Here is a 19070-nt window from a genome sequence, read left to right on the forward strand (position 1 = left end):
ATCTCAGAGTTCCATCCCCCACCTCCCACCGTTCCATTGTCCTGAGATGTCTGGTCAGAGAGTAATGGATGTGGTGCCTAAATCTATCACTCCCATCCCAGGGTTACCACGAGGCAGATCCTTCGAGCCTGGAGCTCTGTCTCAAATGGTCAGAACTGCGTTAATAATATTAACAGGAGGGCATGCTGGCATTATCATTTAAGTGACATTCCCAAACCCAAACGCACAGCAGAAGTTTACAGTCAGTCATTTGTGGTTCTTCATAACAACTGAGAACTTAAGGTTTTGTCATCTCACCCAGAGGTCTCATTGGAAACAGACAACACGGACGGCAGAATGTATTGCTTTAGTACTGGAATTTATTACAGTGGGGCTCGGCGGTCACACGTCAGCAACCTCCTAACAGGCAGAGAGTGTGAGCAGGACGTCCTCCCTCACTGTTTCTTGGCTACAGAAGTTGAACCTGGGGAAAGAAAAACGCAAAAGGGTTACCTCTTCCTCACACAAGAAGTGGAGAGCCTGGCATGAAGACAGCCAAGCCCATCCCTTCATGCATCTCCACACCCCTGCTCCAGCAGTTTGAGAAGGACACAATCAGACATCAGGATATTGAAGGCAACTGAATCGCCTCCCAGCCTTACAATGCGGTTGCAACCTCCGTCTACAGAAGAGCTATGAGTCACCCCCCCAAAGAACAAGAAGCGCTCATTTCCCACATTACCCCAGACCCCCATTGATGCTGTGTAACGGAAACAGTGAGAAGTGAAGCCACGGTACCGCTCAAACAGTGAGTGTTACGGCGGGTTATGCTTGGCTTTTAAGGGATTGCCATATAAACTGCTTTCTAGAACCACCGCATCATTTTATATGCCATGATCAGTGCCCAAGAGTTACGATTTCCCCTTGTCTACAGATGTGCTTGGCATTGTCGCTCGTTCTTAAATTTAGCTATTTAAGTACATTTGTGGTGTCGTTCATCGTTGTGGGTATTTCTCTAATGAGCAACAGCACAACTTTTCCTTTGTCCGCCTTTTTTGATTTATATTCAAAATACATTCCAGACAAGCATAACTCCATTGGGTACTGATGCTTAAAAAAAAAAAAAAGAACCAGTGTGATGATCTCTGTCTCCTAACACTGGTGTTTTGATCGCTTTCATTTAACGGAATTACTGCTCTAGTCAGGTGTAAGTCCATCATCGTGCTTCATGTTTTCTGATGTTTTTTTTTGTTTTGTTTTGTTTGCCTCTGTATGCTCATTTAGAGGTTTAAAAAAATTTTCATTTTAATAACTTTTTGTTAATTTACTATAGTTCTTTATTCTTACAGTGCTTACTTTAAAAATTGGTAACACACACACGTAACTTACTACATTAAAGTTGCAAATGACAGTATACCAATAATGGGTCTTCCAATAATGTCTCTCCTATTCTCCTCTCCTACCCTTTATGATGTTGTTATCATATGCTGTGTGTGTATATGTGTGTGTATATATGTATATGTATATATATGTATGTATTATATACTCTACCACCAAATGCTGTACTTATACATATACCATGCTCCTCCATTATCATATGATAAGCTTGTAAATAAACCCTCCTATCACCCCAATATTGATATCTGACCTTTTCTGAACAAACTGAATGGGTGTTGATAACCATAATAATATACTTATCTGTTATTCTAACATCCAACTCAACTGGATGTTAATTCATTGACTATTTTCCTCATTTTATGTTGTGTTGTCCTACTGTTTGTATAGCTTGGAATGTTTGAATTAATGTCAGGTATTGGATTTTTATCTTGTTACTACTCTATATCTTATTTAAGTGTGTGGTGAGATATAGTTATTTCAAGCCTTGCTGAATCTAGCAAGAAGCAGGACCTTAGTAAATACTTCAATAAAATGACAGACTTCTTCAGTCTGCCTGGTAGAAACAGGGTCTAGTCTTCTCCCTGGAGAGAAATAGGTAACACTCATGGCTTGTTCTCTGGCTTGTTTACACATGTGAGGATATCAGATTGTGCCAAATATCCAAGGAGTCTTCCTAGAACTCTACCATATCTTCTCTGGTAGGCTGTGCCATAAAATCTGGCTGCTTGTGACCTCATTTCTTATCTCCATCTCCTAAATGATGAGAGCCCGCCCAACCTGCTTACACCACATCTTACAAAGACTCTCAGGGCTGCAATAGACTGGGGGCAATTTTAAGGCTCTACCTGGCTTGGTTTTTGTCTTCCAGGCTTCACTGTCTACTGTTACTTAAGTTCAGGGTCTCGAAAACTGTTGTCGCTGTGTTTTGTGTGAAGTTTTGGTAAATTCCTTTGGTATCTCAGGGGCCTTGGACTTCATCTCTGACAAGAGCAGCAGTCTCACTGTCTTCAGAAAAACGACCAACCAGAAGAAACAGCACTCTGCGCCAGATGCTAGGGCTGTTGTTGGTGACAACAATGTGTCTGTTCTATATAGCTACCACTCACAGATGCTAGGGCTGTTGTTGGTGACAACAGTGTGTCTGTTCTCCCCTCTTGGCATCCCTTGTGAACCTCCTTAGCTCAGGCCTAAAAATGTCTCAGTAAAAATGGAGAAATGACCTCTGAACTGTAGGCTTTGGCAAGAAGACCAGTGCCTATCCGTCCTGTTCCTTGAGAATTTAGCCAGTTCCCGACAACCTAAGTGGCAACTTGGTGGACCCAAGAAGTTTGAGGGATCATGAACATGTGAGTCACATGTGTGGTCTTAACCTATCTGCCAGAGGAGACATTCATCTTCCTCGCTTAGGAATCTCTCAAAGTGACATTCCTAGCATCCAACGCTGTCTCCTAAAGACACACGAGGTCTTAGGAAGCAGACATGGTGGGGACATTTGTGATCTTCTATGAGAGGTGTGAACTATTTTAGTGTGAACAGACACGCTCAGCCCTTCTTATCGTTTTTTTGATTCCGATTACTCACACTCTGCCATCATTTCTTTCCACTACGATATTTGATGCTCCCACTCTGGGTAGAGTTGGGTTGATCACGTTGTTGTACCAAATAAACTTAACCTTCTGCAAATCTCCGACATTCACATCAGAGTCAAATTCAACGACGTGAGTAACGCCTGGTTGCAGAGAGCCCCTGAGGAGTTAAGATGTCAACAAAAATTTACGTGAACACACATAAAGGCACACAGAATGAACCACACATATAGATACACACATGCATTAAAAACAGATGTGTGTTTCTAAAACCAGCTCACATTCCATTTTTATTTAAGCTGTTTGATAAATGCTTGTCATTCAAACGTCTGAAGTAAATTCACACATGTATTTGAACCGAGTGGTAGGTTTTTCTATCAATAACTCAGATTTATCTTAGTCATCTTTTCTTTAACATGCATTCAAATGTGTCTCTGTCACGATCATCACAGTTTAATAAATGATACTGTCATTATAAAAATCTTTACTGTTGTGTAGGGAATAATTATTTACTCATTATAAGTCAAACGCCAGGCAACACAATAAACATGAGTGCTTTCCTCAGAAAATATCAGAAAAAAATTAAAAATATAATTTTGAAATTTACTCATGTGTAGGGCTACAAAATAGCTTTCTTTTTACTATATGGTGATTATCTGCTACATAGACAGAGAGGAAAAACCATCGATGACGTGCAGGATGCCAAAATTTAAGAAGCACCGAGTGATATATTATACATTTTACTCACTTGAAAACTTCATACTGTTTAGAATTTCCTCCATTTCCAAACAAAGAGACAAGAATGTGTCCAGTGACCTTCTGTCCAGACAGGGTGACAGACACCTGATACCGCCAACCTGCATAGGAGGCAACGTTTGCACACTGTCATCTTGGGGAGAAAGGGTACCGGTGACAGCTTTAACACACACCCACCAACCACAGAATCTGAATAATCTATCATGCCATTGGCCGTTCTTCCAGTAAAATGTCCCAGATGTTTCCCCCAGTGTTCGGGTCAGGCACTGGGAAGTGTGGACATCAAGAACATTTACGGAACTGATGACCGAGGGGTTTTGTTTTATTGTTCAAGCCATGAGTCTAAGAAATTCACCTGCTTAAATTTTTGGCTAAGGGGTGTGTGTGTCTCATTGCTGAAGCACTTAACTAGCATGTATCAAGCTCTATCCACACCTCCCCCAAAGGAAAACTGAACTGAAAATTAATAAGAATAGAAGCTTACGTGCAAAGTTGCTCTTATCACCAGTGTTCAGATAAAACTTCTGGAACTGTGCTTTTGTTTTCCCAGGATATTGGTCGGCATAGTGACCCATCTGTGGGCACCCTCCACTTGGGCATGGGAAGCACTTGTCCTGTAAAACCAAGGAAACAGTGACTGACAATGCCCTGACTTTTAATAGGACGCTGTATTTTCTTACAAGCTTTATAACTGAGTCAAAGTTAATTCTGCCCCTGACGATAATGGTGGGGCAGTAACAGTGTCTCGGTGAACGTGACTAATGAGTCTTGTCATCCATGAGCCTTCAATTTCATTGTTAGAGTATACAAAAATATAAAAGCCACCCCATAGGATAATTGGTGTGTACATATTTGTTTCCCCCTTTGCCTCTGTAACTTTATTTGTTCTAAGACAGTCACACTCTTGCTAGGTGATTAGAATTTATTTCACAAAGACAGAATAAGAAAGAACAAGAAATGATAGTGTCTGCCAGGCGTAACCCCTTCTCCAATCCCTTCTCTTCTCTTGGCACGTTCACTTTCTCAGAACCTGAAGTCTCCCTGTGTGGAGAGAAAAATGACCCGGCTGGCCATTAAGACTTAGCCGGGTAGCTGGCATCTAAAGACGACAGGTACAGGACAATGCTCTCCTCAATCACGGGCTATGGTAGACAGGACAGAGCATGAACGACAGAATCAGGAGGATTGGCAGCCTAGCCCCCACTCTGGAGAGTACACTGCTCCACAGGAGGAATCATGAAGGGCTTCTCAACCAGAAGATTAGGTGGCAGGCAAGGAGGAGTCTCAGGTTTCAACACCAGCAAGCTAAGGAAAGATTCGGACAGCCAGGAGAAATGTGCTAGGCTTTCCAGGGCATTTTCCAAGAAGAGTGAGAAAGTCCCAGACTTCATCTCCAAGCGTGTTCATCCATAAGACAGAGATGGGGCCTGGACTCCGAAGGAGCCGGGAGACCATGTACCCAGGGACCGCAGGCATCCATCTGCCAAGCACACACTTAGTTGGGCCATCAACAGGATGGCCTGGGACCACACCAGATTGAACAGAAGCATAGGAAGGGTTCAAAGGTGGAGTGATGGGAGATGTCGTTCTGTGAATGTGTTTCTCTTATTGGTTGATGAACAAAACACTGTGGCCAATAGGGCAGCAAGATAGGCGGTCCTAGGAGATGAGGAGGATTCTGGGTGGTGTAGGCAGAGAGCAGTGGCCATGTAGGTCCCCTGACCTTTCTCCAGTAAGGTAAGACCACGTGAAACTACTTAGATTAGTAGAAATGGGTTAGTAATTAAAACAGAGCTGGCCAATAAGAAGCCCTAGTAACTGGCCAACAGTATCATAATTAACATAAGTCTCTGAGTGTTCATTTGGGCCTGATGCGGTTGTGGGGCCAGGCTGGCAGGAAGGAGTCATCGCAACAGTGGAGGAACGTGAGCACTGGGCTGTTTTCCTTACAAAAGTGCTGGGTGTCTTACAAATGAATATTGATATAGTTGAACAAGACTGCTTTTGTTGCATGGAAACTAAACAGTTTTGGGTCATTAGTTTATAGGAAGATAAAGCTTAAATCAGACTTGGAGGAGGGGTGCTCAGCTTTTACAGTACTGAAAACTTATATGTGAGCAAACTATGTTCCCTTCTCCCATATTTTGATTATTAAGTTCTTGTTGTTCTGGGCCAAGCATTTGACATGAGATTAATGCTTTTACCACGAGCATTGGGTCTGACATCACCTCATTTCCAGATGAAGAAAAAGTCTCTCTCAGGGAAATGAAACACTTGCCCAAAGTCATCTAAGTCCTTATTCTTAATAACTAAGGCATATATCTCTCCAGTACTTGTGACTTTCATGGAATGCTGATTACTTGAAATCTTCTTTGCTGCATGGCAGTGGTTAAAATTTTTTTGATTAAAAAAAAAAGCTGGCCGGGCAGTGGTGGCACATGCCTTTAATGCCAGCACTCGGGAGGCAGAGGCAGGCGGATCTCTGTAAGTTTGAGGCCGGGCTGGACCGACAGCCTCAAAAACAATACAGAGAAACCCTGTCTTGTAAAAAACCAAAAAAAAAAAAAAAAAAAAAAAGAAGGAGGAGGAGAAGCTATAGTAAAAAGCCAACTTTCCAAAACCTAAGTCAATAGAAATGTCATGTTCAAGATTACACTGAAAAAGTCAGCCTGGATAAAATACGTGACAAAACTTAAAAACTACTAATGAATATACAATTGCAAAGACATGTCCATAATTCTAAGGTTTAAAAATCAGTATTTAAAAAAATCCTCCATGTTCATCAGGATCCTCCAGACATGGCTTCCAGATAGCTACAAACCAGCATTTTATGTGTTTGTTTAGGATTCCCCACCCTCCAACATATTTGAACATTTACCCGAGACAGAGAAATGTACAGAAATGTTAAGTAAGACCTTTCCACATACAAGCCCATTGTTCTCAATCCCTGTAATGCTTTGAAGCTTTTCTGCTACTAAAATGTGCAGGCATGGGTCAGTATAACAGATATACAACCATAAACGGTCAGTGAATGGCGTCATCACAGTGAGTCATACCTATGAAAAGAACCAGGCACAAATTCAAACAGGGGTCCAGAGACACAGCCCAGAGCCAAGTGTGAGCTTGGCATACGCACGGCCGGGTCTCCGGTGGTGAGGGAAACAAAACTGAACATCAAATGAAATCCGCAGGGCAGAAAGGAGGCTACTCACGGCAGCAAACACGCTGTAAGAGCTACAGGAGAACCCAGCGAAGCCGGTTGGGTTGATGATGCTGTCAGAGTAATACTTGTAGCTTCTCAGGTGGTTGCAGGCAGCAAAGTTACGACTTCCTGCGGAGTCACGTGTGACATCAGTGTCAGATTTTACTTCTCCAAGTCACGTTATGATGAGAACATGGAGCTAATAAACAAGCGGCCTAATCAGGGAGAACTCACAGAGGTCGCAACACAGAACAACTTGTGAAGTATATGTAGGACGTGAAATAAGCAATTAAACATACCTGAGAATCAGGATAGTTATTAAGCAAATGGAAAGGCAATGTAAGAAGGGGTAAAGTCTGGTCCATGTGGACATATAGATATGTAATATGTTCCCTCAGCTAGGTCCCTGAGAACTAGATCTCTAGGACTGGACAGCTAGGTCGGATCTAAAGACTACTGGCTGCTTCTGTAGAGGACCCACGTTCAGTAACCAGCACCAGGATGGCAGCTCACAACCGCCTGTAACTCCAGTTCCAGGGTGTCTGAATTCTTATGGCTTTCACATGTGTGTACCAGGGAGGTGCATATGTGATGCCCTTGAATACATACAGGCAAAACACCTACAAAAATAAGCCTTTTTAAAAGAAAGGAAAACATTGGGTTGCAAATACAATCTCTGAGTTTCCTTCGGTATAAAACACATGGGATCTATACAATTCCAAAGTGACTCACACATTTAACAATGAGAAACACGGACTTTTGCAGTGGACATCTTTGTGTGCATGGTGGCTTTACCTTCCCAGATTCCATCGATGTCAACAATTTGGGAAAGAATATTCTTCTGGCATCCTGGCATTTCGACTCCTCCGTTTGGAAAGAAATCTAGGTGACCCACGGTTTGGCTCATCCCAAATCCTGAAGAATTTTTAAAAATAATGAAGTCTCCATCATGGTATGATCGCAGCACTGCCAAGCATTCTAATGCCAAGAATAAAGCCCTCCAGGAGCAGACTGGAGGAGCTCACCTAGGTTGGGGACCATGGGGGCAGCGTCTGTGTGAATGACATCCACAAACTGAGCGTCACTGGGGTCCAATCGGACTTCTTCAGGCGTGCCCTGGAAGTGAGGTTCAGCTGGGTCCAACCCTGAAGCAAAGAGGATGTGTCATCAGTTGCATCAATGGGCAAACTTGCCTCCTCCATCAAGTTCTGGCTGCCACAGTGACGTGTGACACATTCCCTGGATGTGCCAGGATTTGCCTCTGCCCTGGATGTTTGGCTCCCTCATGAACCCTGCTCACCAGTAGCCATTCCCGCCGAATGGCTTGACCCCAGGAGTCGCTGAACTAAAGGTTCCTAAGGCTAACGATTTCCACCAGATTCTGATCTCCCGGGGACGCAGGGGCTCTCCGTGATCAAGTTCATGGCCCGGCATGGTGCAGCGCCTGGCAGAGCAGGCGGTTGTAGCCAATTGTAAACTGTGGGAATGTTCTGGAAGAATGCTTTTTCAATAGGCCAACACAGACTCTGGACGTTCCCATTGATCCAAGTGCAACAGCGCAGAAAGTTGGCAAGACAGAGCAGGAAACTGGTTGTTCCCCGAGGTAACCACGTCTCAGATCAGGGCAGCAAGGTCTCCCTTGGCAGGATGCCTGAGCCTGTGACCCACTGTCCTAATGCAGCAGCCAGCTTGAACTTGCAATCGGCCCTTGGAACCTCATTAGCAGGTCCCAGAACTGGACGTTCAGACACCCTGACCAGCAGCGGGGCTGTAGTGGACTGAGGTTTGTCACCCACTGGTCTTAAAATAGAGTTCAATTGATTATACACAAACTCTTAGGACTTCAGTCTACGGTCATTTATGGTGTTTATTAAAGAGACTAATTTTGCGAATGTCTGAAAGTGAGAAAAGCAGGCATAGTGTTTCTGGGTGTTCTTAATTCATGTTTTAGTTAATATGCAACATATTTAAATATCAAACCACGGGGTGATGGCAAAAGATGGGAGGCAAGAAAGCAGCCCACCAGGTCGCAGTGGACTGAGCTCGGATCACCTGGCACAACTTAGAAAGTGTGCGAAGTTCAGAGCACACCCACCAAAGCTTTGTCCTATGCCTCCCTGCGGTCCCCACGGAGAGTACGCACGGAGAGAGAGTACGCTCGGAGAGTACGCACGGAGAGAGAGTACGCTCGGAGAGTACGCACGGAGAGAGAGTACGCTCGGAGAGTACGCACGGAGAGTATGTACGGTCTAGCCGCGCAGCGTGTGCTGTTGGACTAACCTGTAATTCTCCCCATGGCACCGAATGTCCTCTTTCCAGCCTCCCCAGCGATGTGGGATCCCAGGCTGTGGCCAATGACGTGGACGTTGTTGAGTGAGTATCCGAGTTCAGACTGTCGAGAGGAACATTGTTAAGTGAGTATCCGAGTTCAGACTGCCGAGAGAGGAAAAGCTCCATCGAAACGTGTACAAGTAATACAAAAATGCCAGGTGGTCAGAAAGGAGAGCCTCCAAACGGGTTCCTAAGAAGACGCTATGCCTCCCGGCTCCATGCAGGGCACGCCCACAACCACTATGACGAGATGGAAATGAACTCAATGAGGTCTAGAATGCTAGCGTGTTCCTGTTCTCCCACAGCTGAGGGGAACCCCACCCACCCACCCAAGGACGCCGTGAGTCGTGATCAGAGACGGCAACGCAAGCATTTGGATCAGAAATCCGTGAGGCAATTACAATTACTGAAGCACATTTGGGTTTGACATTTTTTTAAAAAAGACTTTTCTATGCCCTGGCCAGGCTAGCTTGTTGTCATTGTGCTTCTGATCAATAAAATAAGTGGAAACTGCGGGGGGGAGGAGGAGATGGCTCAGTCAGCGGAGCACAAGGACCCAAATTAGGATCCCCCAACATCCGTGATAAAAATGGACTCCTGCAATCCCCATGCTGGAGAGGCGGAGACAGACAGATCCTTGGAACTCAACCCTTCTGGCGTAGCACACTGATGGGCTCGAGGCTTAGGGAGAGAAGGCTTCGAAAACTAGAGTGCATGGCAACCCAGGAAGACACTCCTTACACACATTACAAGCATGCACGCACACCCACACGAGCATATACACCACACACACGCACGCACACACACACACACACACACAAATCAATCAATCAATCAAAAAAAAGCAAGTGTGTGGCCAATATTGGCATATCCAATTGATACTGAAGGGCAAAATTAGAACAAATCCTGACAGCTTGGTGGCTGCTTAATAAGGGGCAGCCCCCAGGGTCCATGCCCAGAACTAAACTAAACTAAAAATGCTGACAGAACTCATAAGTGATGTCACCTACCAAGCTGCTTAAGTTCACTTAATTAAAAATGAAAAACTCATTACTGAGTTAAGTAGGTTATTGATGAAGCCTGATTTGAGATAGGGGGTTCATCTTTAACCAAAGAGGGAGTATTATCTTATTTAAATTTGTCCTTGTCAATTACCATACCTACTGATTTTGTTACGGAAGGAGAACCCAGGCAGCAATACCTAAGGGCTTTTACGTAACCAGGGAGGAGTTACCTGAAGAAAGTTGGCCAAATAGGCCACTTCTGCCCCCACAACGCGCACATTCTGGGTGGCCTGGGTGTATGTAGTCCTGGAGCCTCCTTTCCAGTCCACGCAGATGCAGTTCACACTCTCCACTTGGAACATGTTCTGATGGAGAAGGCACAATGAGTGGTTAAATCATCCAGGTTCTCTATTCACTGTGTACGAACATACCTGAAGACTCGGTAAATCCCCATCTTGACCTGCATAACAGCTGTGACTTTAACCCCAAAGCTATGGCCTAGACTTTAACGAGCATGGCAAGTCCAACACTGGCTTCCGGCAGGATGCGGCCCTATGTGGGAGCTGGGTCCTTGGGATTTCCCCTGCAGCAGATACATAGCCATTTGATACAGAGAAAAATGCTGGGCATTACAGGGCCCGCTCTTAACCTGGCAGCTTCTCTTGTTAAAAGCCTGAAATAATCTCTCCGCATTAGCTACTACTATGGGGACTATGTGCTGGAGCAGCTATACACCTCTGTACGCCTCATATCCCAACTGTCCCAGACCTTTGTGCCCACCACTCCCTCCTCCACCCCTACCCATCCCCAGATCCAGGCTCAGGCTGTCTCAGACTCCAGTGTGGCGGTGACTAGCATCTGTCCTCCTTAGCTGGGGCCAGCGCCCTACCAGTCTCCAACGTACTTCCTTAGGAAAGCATCACGGCTCACCCGGCACATGTCAGACAGCCAGTTTTCTTCTCCCTTGTCGATGAAGCCATGGACAATAAAACGGGTTTTTCTGTTCGTTTTGAAATTGGAGCTCCTGATACTTGATGCATCTGCAGTGATTTGCTGTTTGGGATAGAAAAGTGTCTTGGGTCAAGTTTCTTCTAGGAGCTTCCAGGAGCGCTTATGCGCAGGTGGAGGCGACGGGCCGGATTCTAGGAATCCCACATAGGCAAGCCATTCACACGGCCAACCCTGAGTTGCTACTGCCCACTTGTCTCTGACCCAGTATGTCTCCCACAGTGTTCGTCCTTAAGGTCTTCAGTGGAAGTCTTTGCACATATGCCGCTTTATGATCTACTCATGCAGACCAAGCGGCTTCTGCTCAGTAGGTAGCCAAGGACGGCCTTGAACTCCTGAACCAGTCTCTACCTCTCAAGTGCTAGGATTAAAGTTGCCGCCACACCTGGCTGCAAAGTATTATACGTTGGAAGTGTATCATAAATACCTGACCTAGCTTCTGTCATCGCTTCATAACCAACAGAGCTGTCAGTCATTCACCTTCATGATTGGTATAAAACTGGATGCCGTGGTTCACCGCTGCCTGTGGCTACAGTTCAGCATTTATTGCTAGCCCGGAAGCTTCTCCTGAAGACCTATCACTTTCCAACCAAATCCTGTTATGTGTCTGTGCTATATTAGGGATTCTCATTTAAAATACACAAATACAATATAACATAGTCTTCATTATAATACACATCAGTGTGCATATTGCATGGATGTGTAACTACTCTATCCCTGCATGTGTATTTAGAGGACACACTGGAGATAGGACACGGATAATAAGAATTGAATGCTCATTCATAAATTAGGTTTTTGAAAGAGTACTTACTCTGCTCTAAAAGTTAAAGACACAAATTCCACTGTCTCCTGTGTTCTTGTCGGAAGGCTCCGACATTCACGTTAATTTTAACTGCGTAAATCATGTGAAACTCAGTCCGGAAAACACTGTGTATCCCTACCTGGTAGTTGTTTGGGTTCTCGTTGGTGTACAGGAGAAAGCGGGTGTTGATCTTCGATGGACTCCAGGGCAAGGCTTTCAGGGGTCTGTCTGCCGTTCCTGACCACGGAGCGTCGTTGCTGAAGCAGCCAAGTCGTTCATAGCAGACTTCTTCTCCTGAAATCACCCACAAAAGTTTCAAAGATGTTTCCTAAACCTTCCTAATGTCCGGTCGACCAGTATATAAGCTGAGTCGCATCTCGTGGCAGATTTCCTTCGCTGCCTTCTCAAACAGCCTCTTGCTCATGAAGCAGCTGCCGTGTCGGAGACCATGCCTCTGCAGCAGGCAGGCTGTTGCCCCTCACTTCTGCCTCTGAGATCATGCCACTCCCCTCAGATTTCTGCTCGGTATCAGCCAAGGACTTATCATGGCTATTTGACCCAGACGTTACATTTTTGACCATTGATAACCTAGATATGGGGCGGTCCTTTGCCCCAGGAACTGATGGTAGGCGTGTTTGTGGAGGTGCTCGGCTCTGAGAAGCTTTTTATGTATATGTTTTGGGTGGAGAATTGTTAAGTTTTTTGCAAGGGCTAAGTTTGTCTCGTCACCTAGGCTGACTTGTGTTTGAGGACCGTTCTGGATTCCTGTGATGTAGAAGGTCCTCACGAACATAGAAAGCATTGGCGATTCTGACAGCTGTTGTCTGGCATGCTACTCCGTGAAGGAACGACTCGAAGAAGAGTGTTCTGGAGCCAAGGTTAATGGGAGAGTCGGAGTAGCAGTGTTGTGAGGGCTGCATTGCTCTGAGTTTTACTGCCTGCCAGGTGCTGAACTACAGGGATTTAGTCTGACTGAACCCTCACAGTCAGCCCGCAAGAAGGACGTCATTGCACCCATTTCCAGCACACATATCCTGAAGCGTGAGAGCTTCAGGGTTTTCTCAGTGTTGTGGAACTTCAGTTAAGGTGCCCCCCTTGGACACAGAGGGACCAGGCACAGAAAATCAATATTCCAGTTAAACTGGAAGATCGGATTAACAGGGCATTTTTGGCTCAGTGTCATGCGTGATTCGGTCTTCACTATTGTCTGAAAACAAATTGAAATGAGCATTGGGAATTGTACCCTTACACCACTCCAAACTCTGGTGCTCTTAGCTCCATATTAGACTCAGTTTGTTTAGTCTTCCTTAATCCTACATTTCCATTAGCTAAGTCCTCATCCTCCTGGGGGCTTGAACCCAGCATCCGGGGAAGAACCACGCGGTGAGCCTCCCCCGTCTCCACACACATCTTTTCTTACCAGCTACCGCTCCCAGCAGCACTGCAAACGTCCACAGCGGCAGCATCTGCACAGAAGCAAGAACATGGCTGAGTCAGAAGAACTCAGGTCTAGAAAGATTAGCGCAATCACGTCCACTCGGACTCTGGGTGGGCATTGGGAACAATCTTTAAAAAAAAATTAGTCTCAAAATGGTGTTCCTGACTCACCGTGGCGGATCTGTCAAATTCTACAGACAACAAGGGAACCACCTGAGATGTGTTTTTATAGGCGAGCCTTATCTTTCCAAGCGGTGTCATGGAAAAATGGCACGAGGTGGGAGAGGCTCCAAGGACGTTATTTCTAATTTTAATCACAGATAAGCCTGGGTTGGTAGAGCAGGTTGTGTTCCAAGGTGGTGTTTGTAGGAAGACCGAGAAAGTGCCAGATAAGGAATGTTCTCGACGGGCAACGCTCAGTGTACCACCCAGAACCACCGTCTTTTTCACTTCCCCAGTGAAGAGACCCTTGTTCCCCTCTCTTCTGCCTTTGCTCACTGTTCTCTGCGATCTGTGGACACGGGAACTCTCCGTGTTCGACAACAGCTGTCCTGAAGACCCAGCTCTGTCGGCCACATGGCTCGTGCAGCCTTGGAGTGGCCCTGACTGCCCTTTGAATGCAGTGAAACAGGAAAAAAAAAAGAAGCCTCCAAGAGCACGGAGATGTGAAATAAACGTGGAGGATGCTTTATGTCCCAAGTCCACACCCTGCTGGCTTACTGCTCAAGAGTAACCAGGGGGAAGTAAGAGGAGGTCACATATTGTGTGCGTGCACACACCCGCGACCCCAGCACAGAGGGTACTGATTCAAGAGGATTGTGAGTTTCAGGCTAGACACACACACACACACACACACACACACACACACACACACACTGTGTATACTGTTTCAGAACAAAATGAAGGGCAGCCAAGGAGGCCCAGGGGCTAAAGGTAATGTTCTGCAAGCTCGATGTGAGTTGGATCCCCAGAGGCCACATGACAGAAGGAAAGAACCAACTACCCAAAGCTGCCCTCTGACCTCCACGCATGGCCTCCCACAATAATAATCATAGTAACATTAAAAAGAGAAGGAAAAAATGAAGAGGAAAATGAGGAGGAGGGAGAGCAGTAGGAGTCTTTACCATCAGATGAAATTATGAATAAGGTAGAAGAAGAAAAAATAAAATTCAACGTTTGTGAATACAGTCTGTGAAACTGTTCTGAAACTGTTCTACGACAGACCACTGGGGTTGTGGTTAGTGTGGCAGAATTTGTAAAGTTATTGGGAGAAATATAATTTTAAGGACTGGTACCTTTTAGCCCGGGAGTCACTAACCTACCATAATACAAAACTTGTACGTACAGTGATCAAGCAGATTTGAGTATTAGTAAGCGGAGAATCTGACAGAAGCAGGACAGAACCAAAAATATTCCCTAAGTCACCAAGAACTGAATACGTCTTGGGTAAGGGATCTGGCTTCGTGTAGAATGCTGCCTAGTGTGCTTGAGGCCCTGGGTTCAACTTAACAGGACCACAAAAGAGACAGAGAGGGATCTGAGAGAGAAGGAAGGAGAGGGAGGGGAGATGGGAAAAAAGGGGAGGAGGCAGGGGACAGGCTACAGGGAAAGGGGTTAGGTGATGGGGGATGGGGGAGGGGGGAGGGGTAAGTGGAGAAGAGAGAGGGGAGAGAGGACAGAGAGCTAAAAGTTTGTATTTATTCCCACACTGTTTGCTCTTGACAAGGCTGTACTCGTGCTACAGTAATATTCCATATGAGCCAGCCTGCACCCTGCACTCTCAAGTCTCTTATGTTCTGCTTACCAAGCAATTCACACATTTCCAGACGGGCGTCTCAGCTGTGCGTCTCATTGCTAGGGGATCCTTATTTTGTTCAGCCTACTGAATTAGGACCCAGAGTCAGCTGATCTTGAAATACAGAGTCAACGAGGGAACTATTTTATGAATTGAAATAGTTTCAGATTTTAGAATTCTCCAAACAAAAACAAACAAACACAAACAAACCAAAACTGACAAGGGTGTGGGGCTTGATCTACTATCTCTCCTGTCAGTCCCGTCAGAATGATTTCCCCAAACGCCAATCCTGCTGCACTCTTTGCTGAGCGATGAAATGTATGATTGCCATATTCAGACAGGCTTCCTGGGTTTCTGCCTCTGCTTCTGTGAAGGATACTGTCGGGGTCTTCCCCCCGAGGTCTAGAACTAGGCTCCATTCCCCAGCCTCTCTGACGTGTGCACCTGCCTGCACCCCAACCTCCCCTGATGTGTGTACCTGCCTGCAGGCGTCCTCTGTGACAGTGGATCTCCTGGAACTGGAGTTACATGCCGTTGCAGTTGTAAGCTACCATGTGGGTGATGGTAACAGAAGAGCGGGCGTTCGTAACTGCCGAGCCTCAAGTATCTATCACAGGCCGACCTCGAACTCACTACGTAGCCAGTCATGACCTTGGAGCTCTGATCCTCATGCCTCCCCCATCCAAAGAGACCACAGACATGCACCATCACGCCAGTTCACAAACACAAGGCTTCACGCATGCTGGGCAAGCACTACCAACTGAGACATGCCCCCAGCCCCCAAGATTGCTTTAATGCATGCACTTTCTGTAACTTCCATGACCCGTCCAGGGGAAAGCATTTGATTCCAGAATGAGTGTTTGAGTGTGGGTTTTGAATGGCCGCACTTGGGCATTTGCCTTCCCCAATACTTTTTTTTTTAAATCACTTTCCTACAACCTCCCAAATCACAAAAATATATTTGCTTTAGTCTCGACCCCGATATAGTAGAGTCTAATACTTTTTTTTTTAACTTCAATTCCTGATGAGAACCGTTGCTTCATAGACGACTTGGGGTTATGTATGCCTCAAGGTTTAGTGAAAATCAGCCCTTTTTTTTTTTTGGCCTGGTCCCCTGGGTGCAGCTAACATGATGTTGAGAGAGTGCAGCACTCTCCACATGGGGGACACTCCCCCTGAGTGGGGACTAGCGTCACCACAAAGGATCCGCTGTGAGCCAGCCTCCACCATGCACTGGACTTCCATGTCCTTCCTTGTCTCCAGATCGCAGGTGGAGAGGTCAGCCTTGAGCAATGCAGGATGTGGGCTCCCACTGAAAACACTTCCAGGTCTCCACACTCTGTGCATGTCTAACTTAGGCTCAACTTTGACCCAGAAACCTTGGATGGTCTGATGCAAAAAAACACAAGGCTGCAGGTTTCTAATCAGATCTCTCTGTTTGCAGAGGAGGTAAAAGCTTCTCTTATGCAACACCCTGGTTCTGGCAGCTTTGTGATACCAAACTCCAGGTGAGGGAGAGAAAGGCCTTGAGACAACTAGTGTGGCCAGATAACACCAGAGGAGCCAACCTGGGTCTCATTGACCCAGTCTCCACAGAGCCTGTCCTGAGACCCCTTATCTAGCTGTCGATGGGAAGGAAGCCATGGTGGCCTAGGATGACAAAGAAGACTCTGTGAATACATGGGGTGGTTATTATTTTGTACCTTACTAACCACACCCTCTTGCCATATGTGAAGGCTCTAGTTGCCCAGACACAGTGCTATCACACAGACAAGCACCCAAAAGTTTCAGCATTAGTAGGTTTCCACTGGCTTGTCAGTTTTGCTTCTAATTCAACTCCAAATCTGGGGTTGGGAGGCCTGGCTGGCTTTTCTGATTTTGTTTTGTTTTGACGAAGACCATTGGAATCAAGAGGGTTTAAAGAATCTTTCCTGGGTAGGGTGCGAAGGTTGCAGAGCCTTTGTCTAGAGGCTCAAATTCTTCCCGCTGACCTCTGACCTACTCTTGTGTGGGCACATGGAAGGCTGTGTTAGTCTGGACTTGACCCCAAGAGTGAGTGCAGAAACAACAGTACGTTGGGAACGCACACACCTGTTCAAGGCTGAGTGTTTGTTTTCTAAGACACATGCACATAGTTTTGACAGCTTAGGGGGTTTTTGTTTCAGTCTTGTTTTCTTCCCTATCACTAAAGCTGCAAATGTAAATTTTGTAAGAAAGAAATATAGACTCTGTGCTAGTATATGATAACCCATGTTTTCTGGTCACTGCCGTAGCTTTGAAGCCGCCTTCCTCGTTCACAGGCTGACCCCATCCCCCACGCCCATGTCTGCCTCCTGTGTACCGCCAGCCCCCCCCCCGGTTCTAAATGGAGACTGGGTATGCCACTGCTCTCCCAGAAGCCTTCACCCTCCTTCCCTGTCTGTAATTGTTGCTCAGCTTTGCCCACTAGGACTGTAGAGCACTTTTCAAAGTGTCTAGGAAAGAGTGAAGTTTGCGTTTACAGTTTATGTAATCCAGTAAGCCTGAAATGCAGTTCTTTCTCTTGCGAGCAATTCACACATCAGACGAGATCAGCTGTCACCTGTGGCTGGCAGTCCCTGTGCTGGAAAACCCAACTCTACGCAGAGTGCATCACAAACAGGGCTTTGTAGTCCGTCGAGTTTACAACATGATCAAACCACTTGTATGCCCGTTCGTCCGACTTCCCAGCCCTTCTGAACTCTCAGAACCTGAAATGCATTCGTGATGGGCAAAGGGGATGGGAGAGGACGGTTCTGAACGGGCGTTAACTGCAGAGGACTTGAATGAATGACTGTCAGGAGCTTCTAGACGAAATGGATGAATCGAGAAAAGAGACCATGATGTCAAATTCTGTGTCACCCTGGCACGCACCCTGGGAGAGGTGATGTAAAAGGGGAGGGGAAAAGGAAGCCATGAGATGAGATGGTTTGCCCAGGGAGTTGATTCTTTAAGTTGCTAATGCTGTCTGTCAACTTGACGGGATGGAGGGATGTTTGAAATCTTGGTAAAACATGCTTACGGGAGTGGGTCAAGCGGGTTATCCTGCCCATCAGTTCACTCTCAAGACTGTGGTCCAGTTCCCCTCTTCATTCATGCATCCTTCCAGTTGGGTAGCGCTGTTCCCCCCCTACATGCCCCAAATCTTCACATCTCCTAATTAATTACCATCCTTGGTCCTTGGGATACTGAAGGCCCAGGACCTTCAGAACGTGTTAACTTCCCTAGTGATGAGAACCGCCCAGATTTGTACTTGGATTATAAGGCTGATGAGCTCTGAGTCAGAAGATGGGAACTGGAAGGACTCCACTGAGAGTGACCCTAATGCTCGTTGAGAATGAGCTCTCTGGAGCTCGATACTGTCATTGTTTAGATTAAAGTTCTCTGCCGTATCTCTGTTTCCCCAAAGCCTTGCCACAGTTTGCTTACTTAATCCAATTTATTTCTTCTTGGTTAATGTCGCTTTCTGACCCCATCTAAGATAATAGATAAAAGCCTCTGGTTAACAACATAATGGCACACACCAAACACATAAAATGAGCCTTAAACCATTCTTTTTTACTTTCATGTGTGTGCATGTGTGCCTGTGTGAGTGAATGCTTACATGCGTTGGATGGGTGCCCGTGGAGGCCAGAAGAGGGTGTCAGTCACCCTGGAGCTGGAGCTGAACTCAAGTCCTCTGCAAGAGCAACAAGGGATCCTAACCAGTGCGTCACCCACCCAGCCACAGTTAAATAACTGCATACTTAAAAAT

General features: G+C 45.9%; 1 protein-coding gene across 1 annotated transcript; it reads right to left on the reverse strand.

Annotated features, from left to right (window-relative positions):
* Positions 1-341: 341 nt before the first annotated feature.
* On the reverse strand, positions 342-13700 carry LOC101830117 (pancreatic triacylglycerol lipase). The gene is made up of 13 exons (XM_005085338.4): positions 13675-13700; positions 13487-13532; positions 12206-12360; positions 11187-11309; positions 10487-10621; positions 9202-9313; positions 7947-8066; positions 7717-7836; positions 6932-7050; positions 4204-4333; positions 3712-3820; positions 2959-3123; positions 342-463 (listed from the first exon to the last, which is right to left on the reverse strand). Exons 2-13 carry the CDS (start codon positions 13530-13532, stop codon positions 400-402), a joined length of 1398 nt encoding a protein of 465 aa, XP_005085395.1. The 5' UTR covers positions 13675-13700; the 3' UTR covers positions 342-399.
* Positions 13701-19070: the final 5370 nt, after the last annotated feature.

This window comes from Mesocricetus auratus, unplaced genomic scaffold, assembly GCF_017639785.1.
Source record: "Mesocricetus auratus isolate SY011 unplaced genomic scaffold, BCM_Maur_2.0 Super-Scaffold_4256, whole genome shotgun sequence".
NCBI lineage: Eukaryota > Metazoa > Chordata > Mammalia > Rodentia > Cricetidae > Mesocricetus > Mesocricetus auratus.

Bases quoted from the DNA above. Each gene is read 5' to 3' on its own strand.
- LOC101830117 (XM_005085338.4), bottom strand. From the start codon at position 13,532: ATGCTGCCGCTGTGGACGTTTGCAGTGCTGCTGGGAGCGGTAGCTG. The intron at 7,051-7,716 runs GTAAAGCCACCA...GTGACTCCGCAG, and splicing joins CATCGATGGAATCTGGGAAG to GAAGTCGTAACTTTGCTGCC. The intron at 3,124-3,711 runs GTGAGTAAAATG...TTAACTCCTCAG, and splicing joins AAACAGTATGAAGTTTTCAA to GGGCTCTCTGCAACCAGGCG.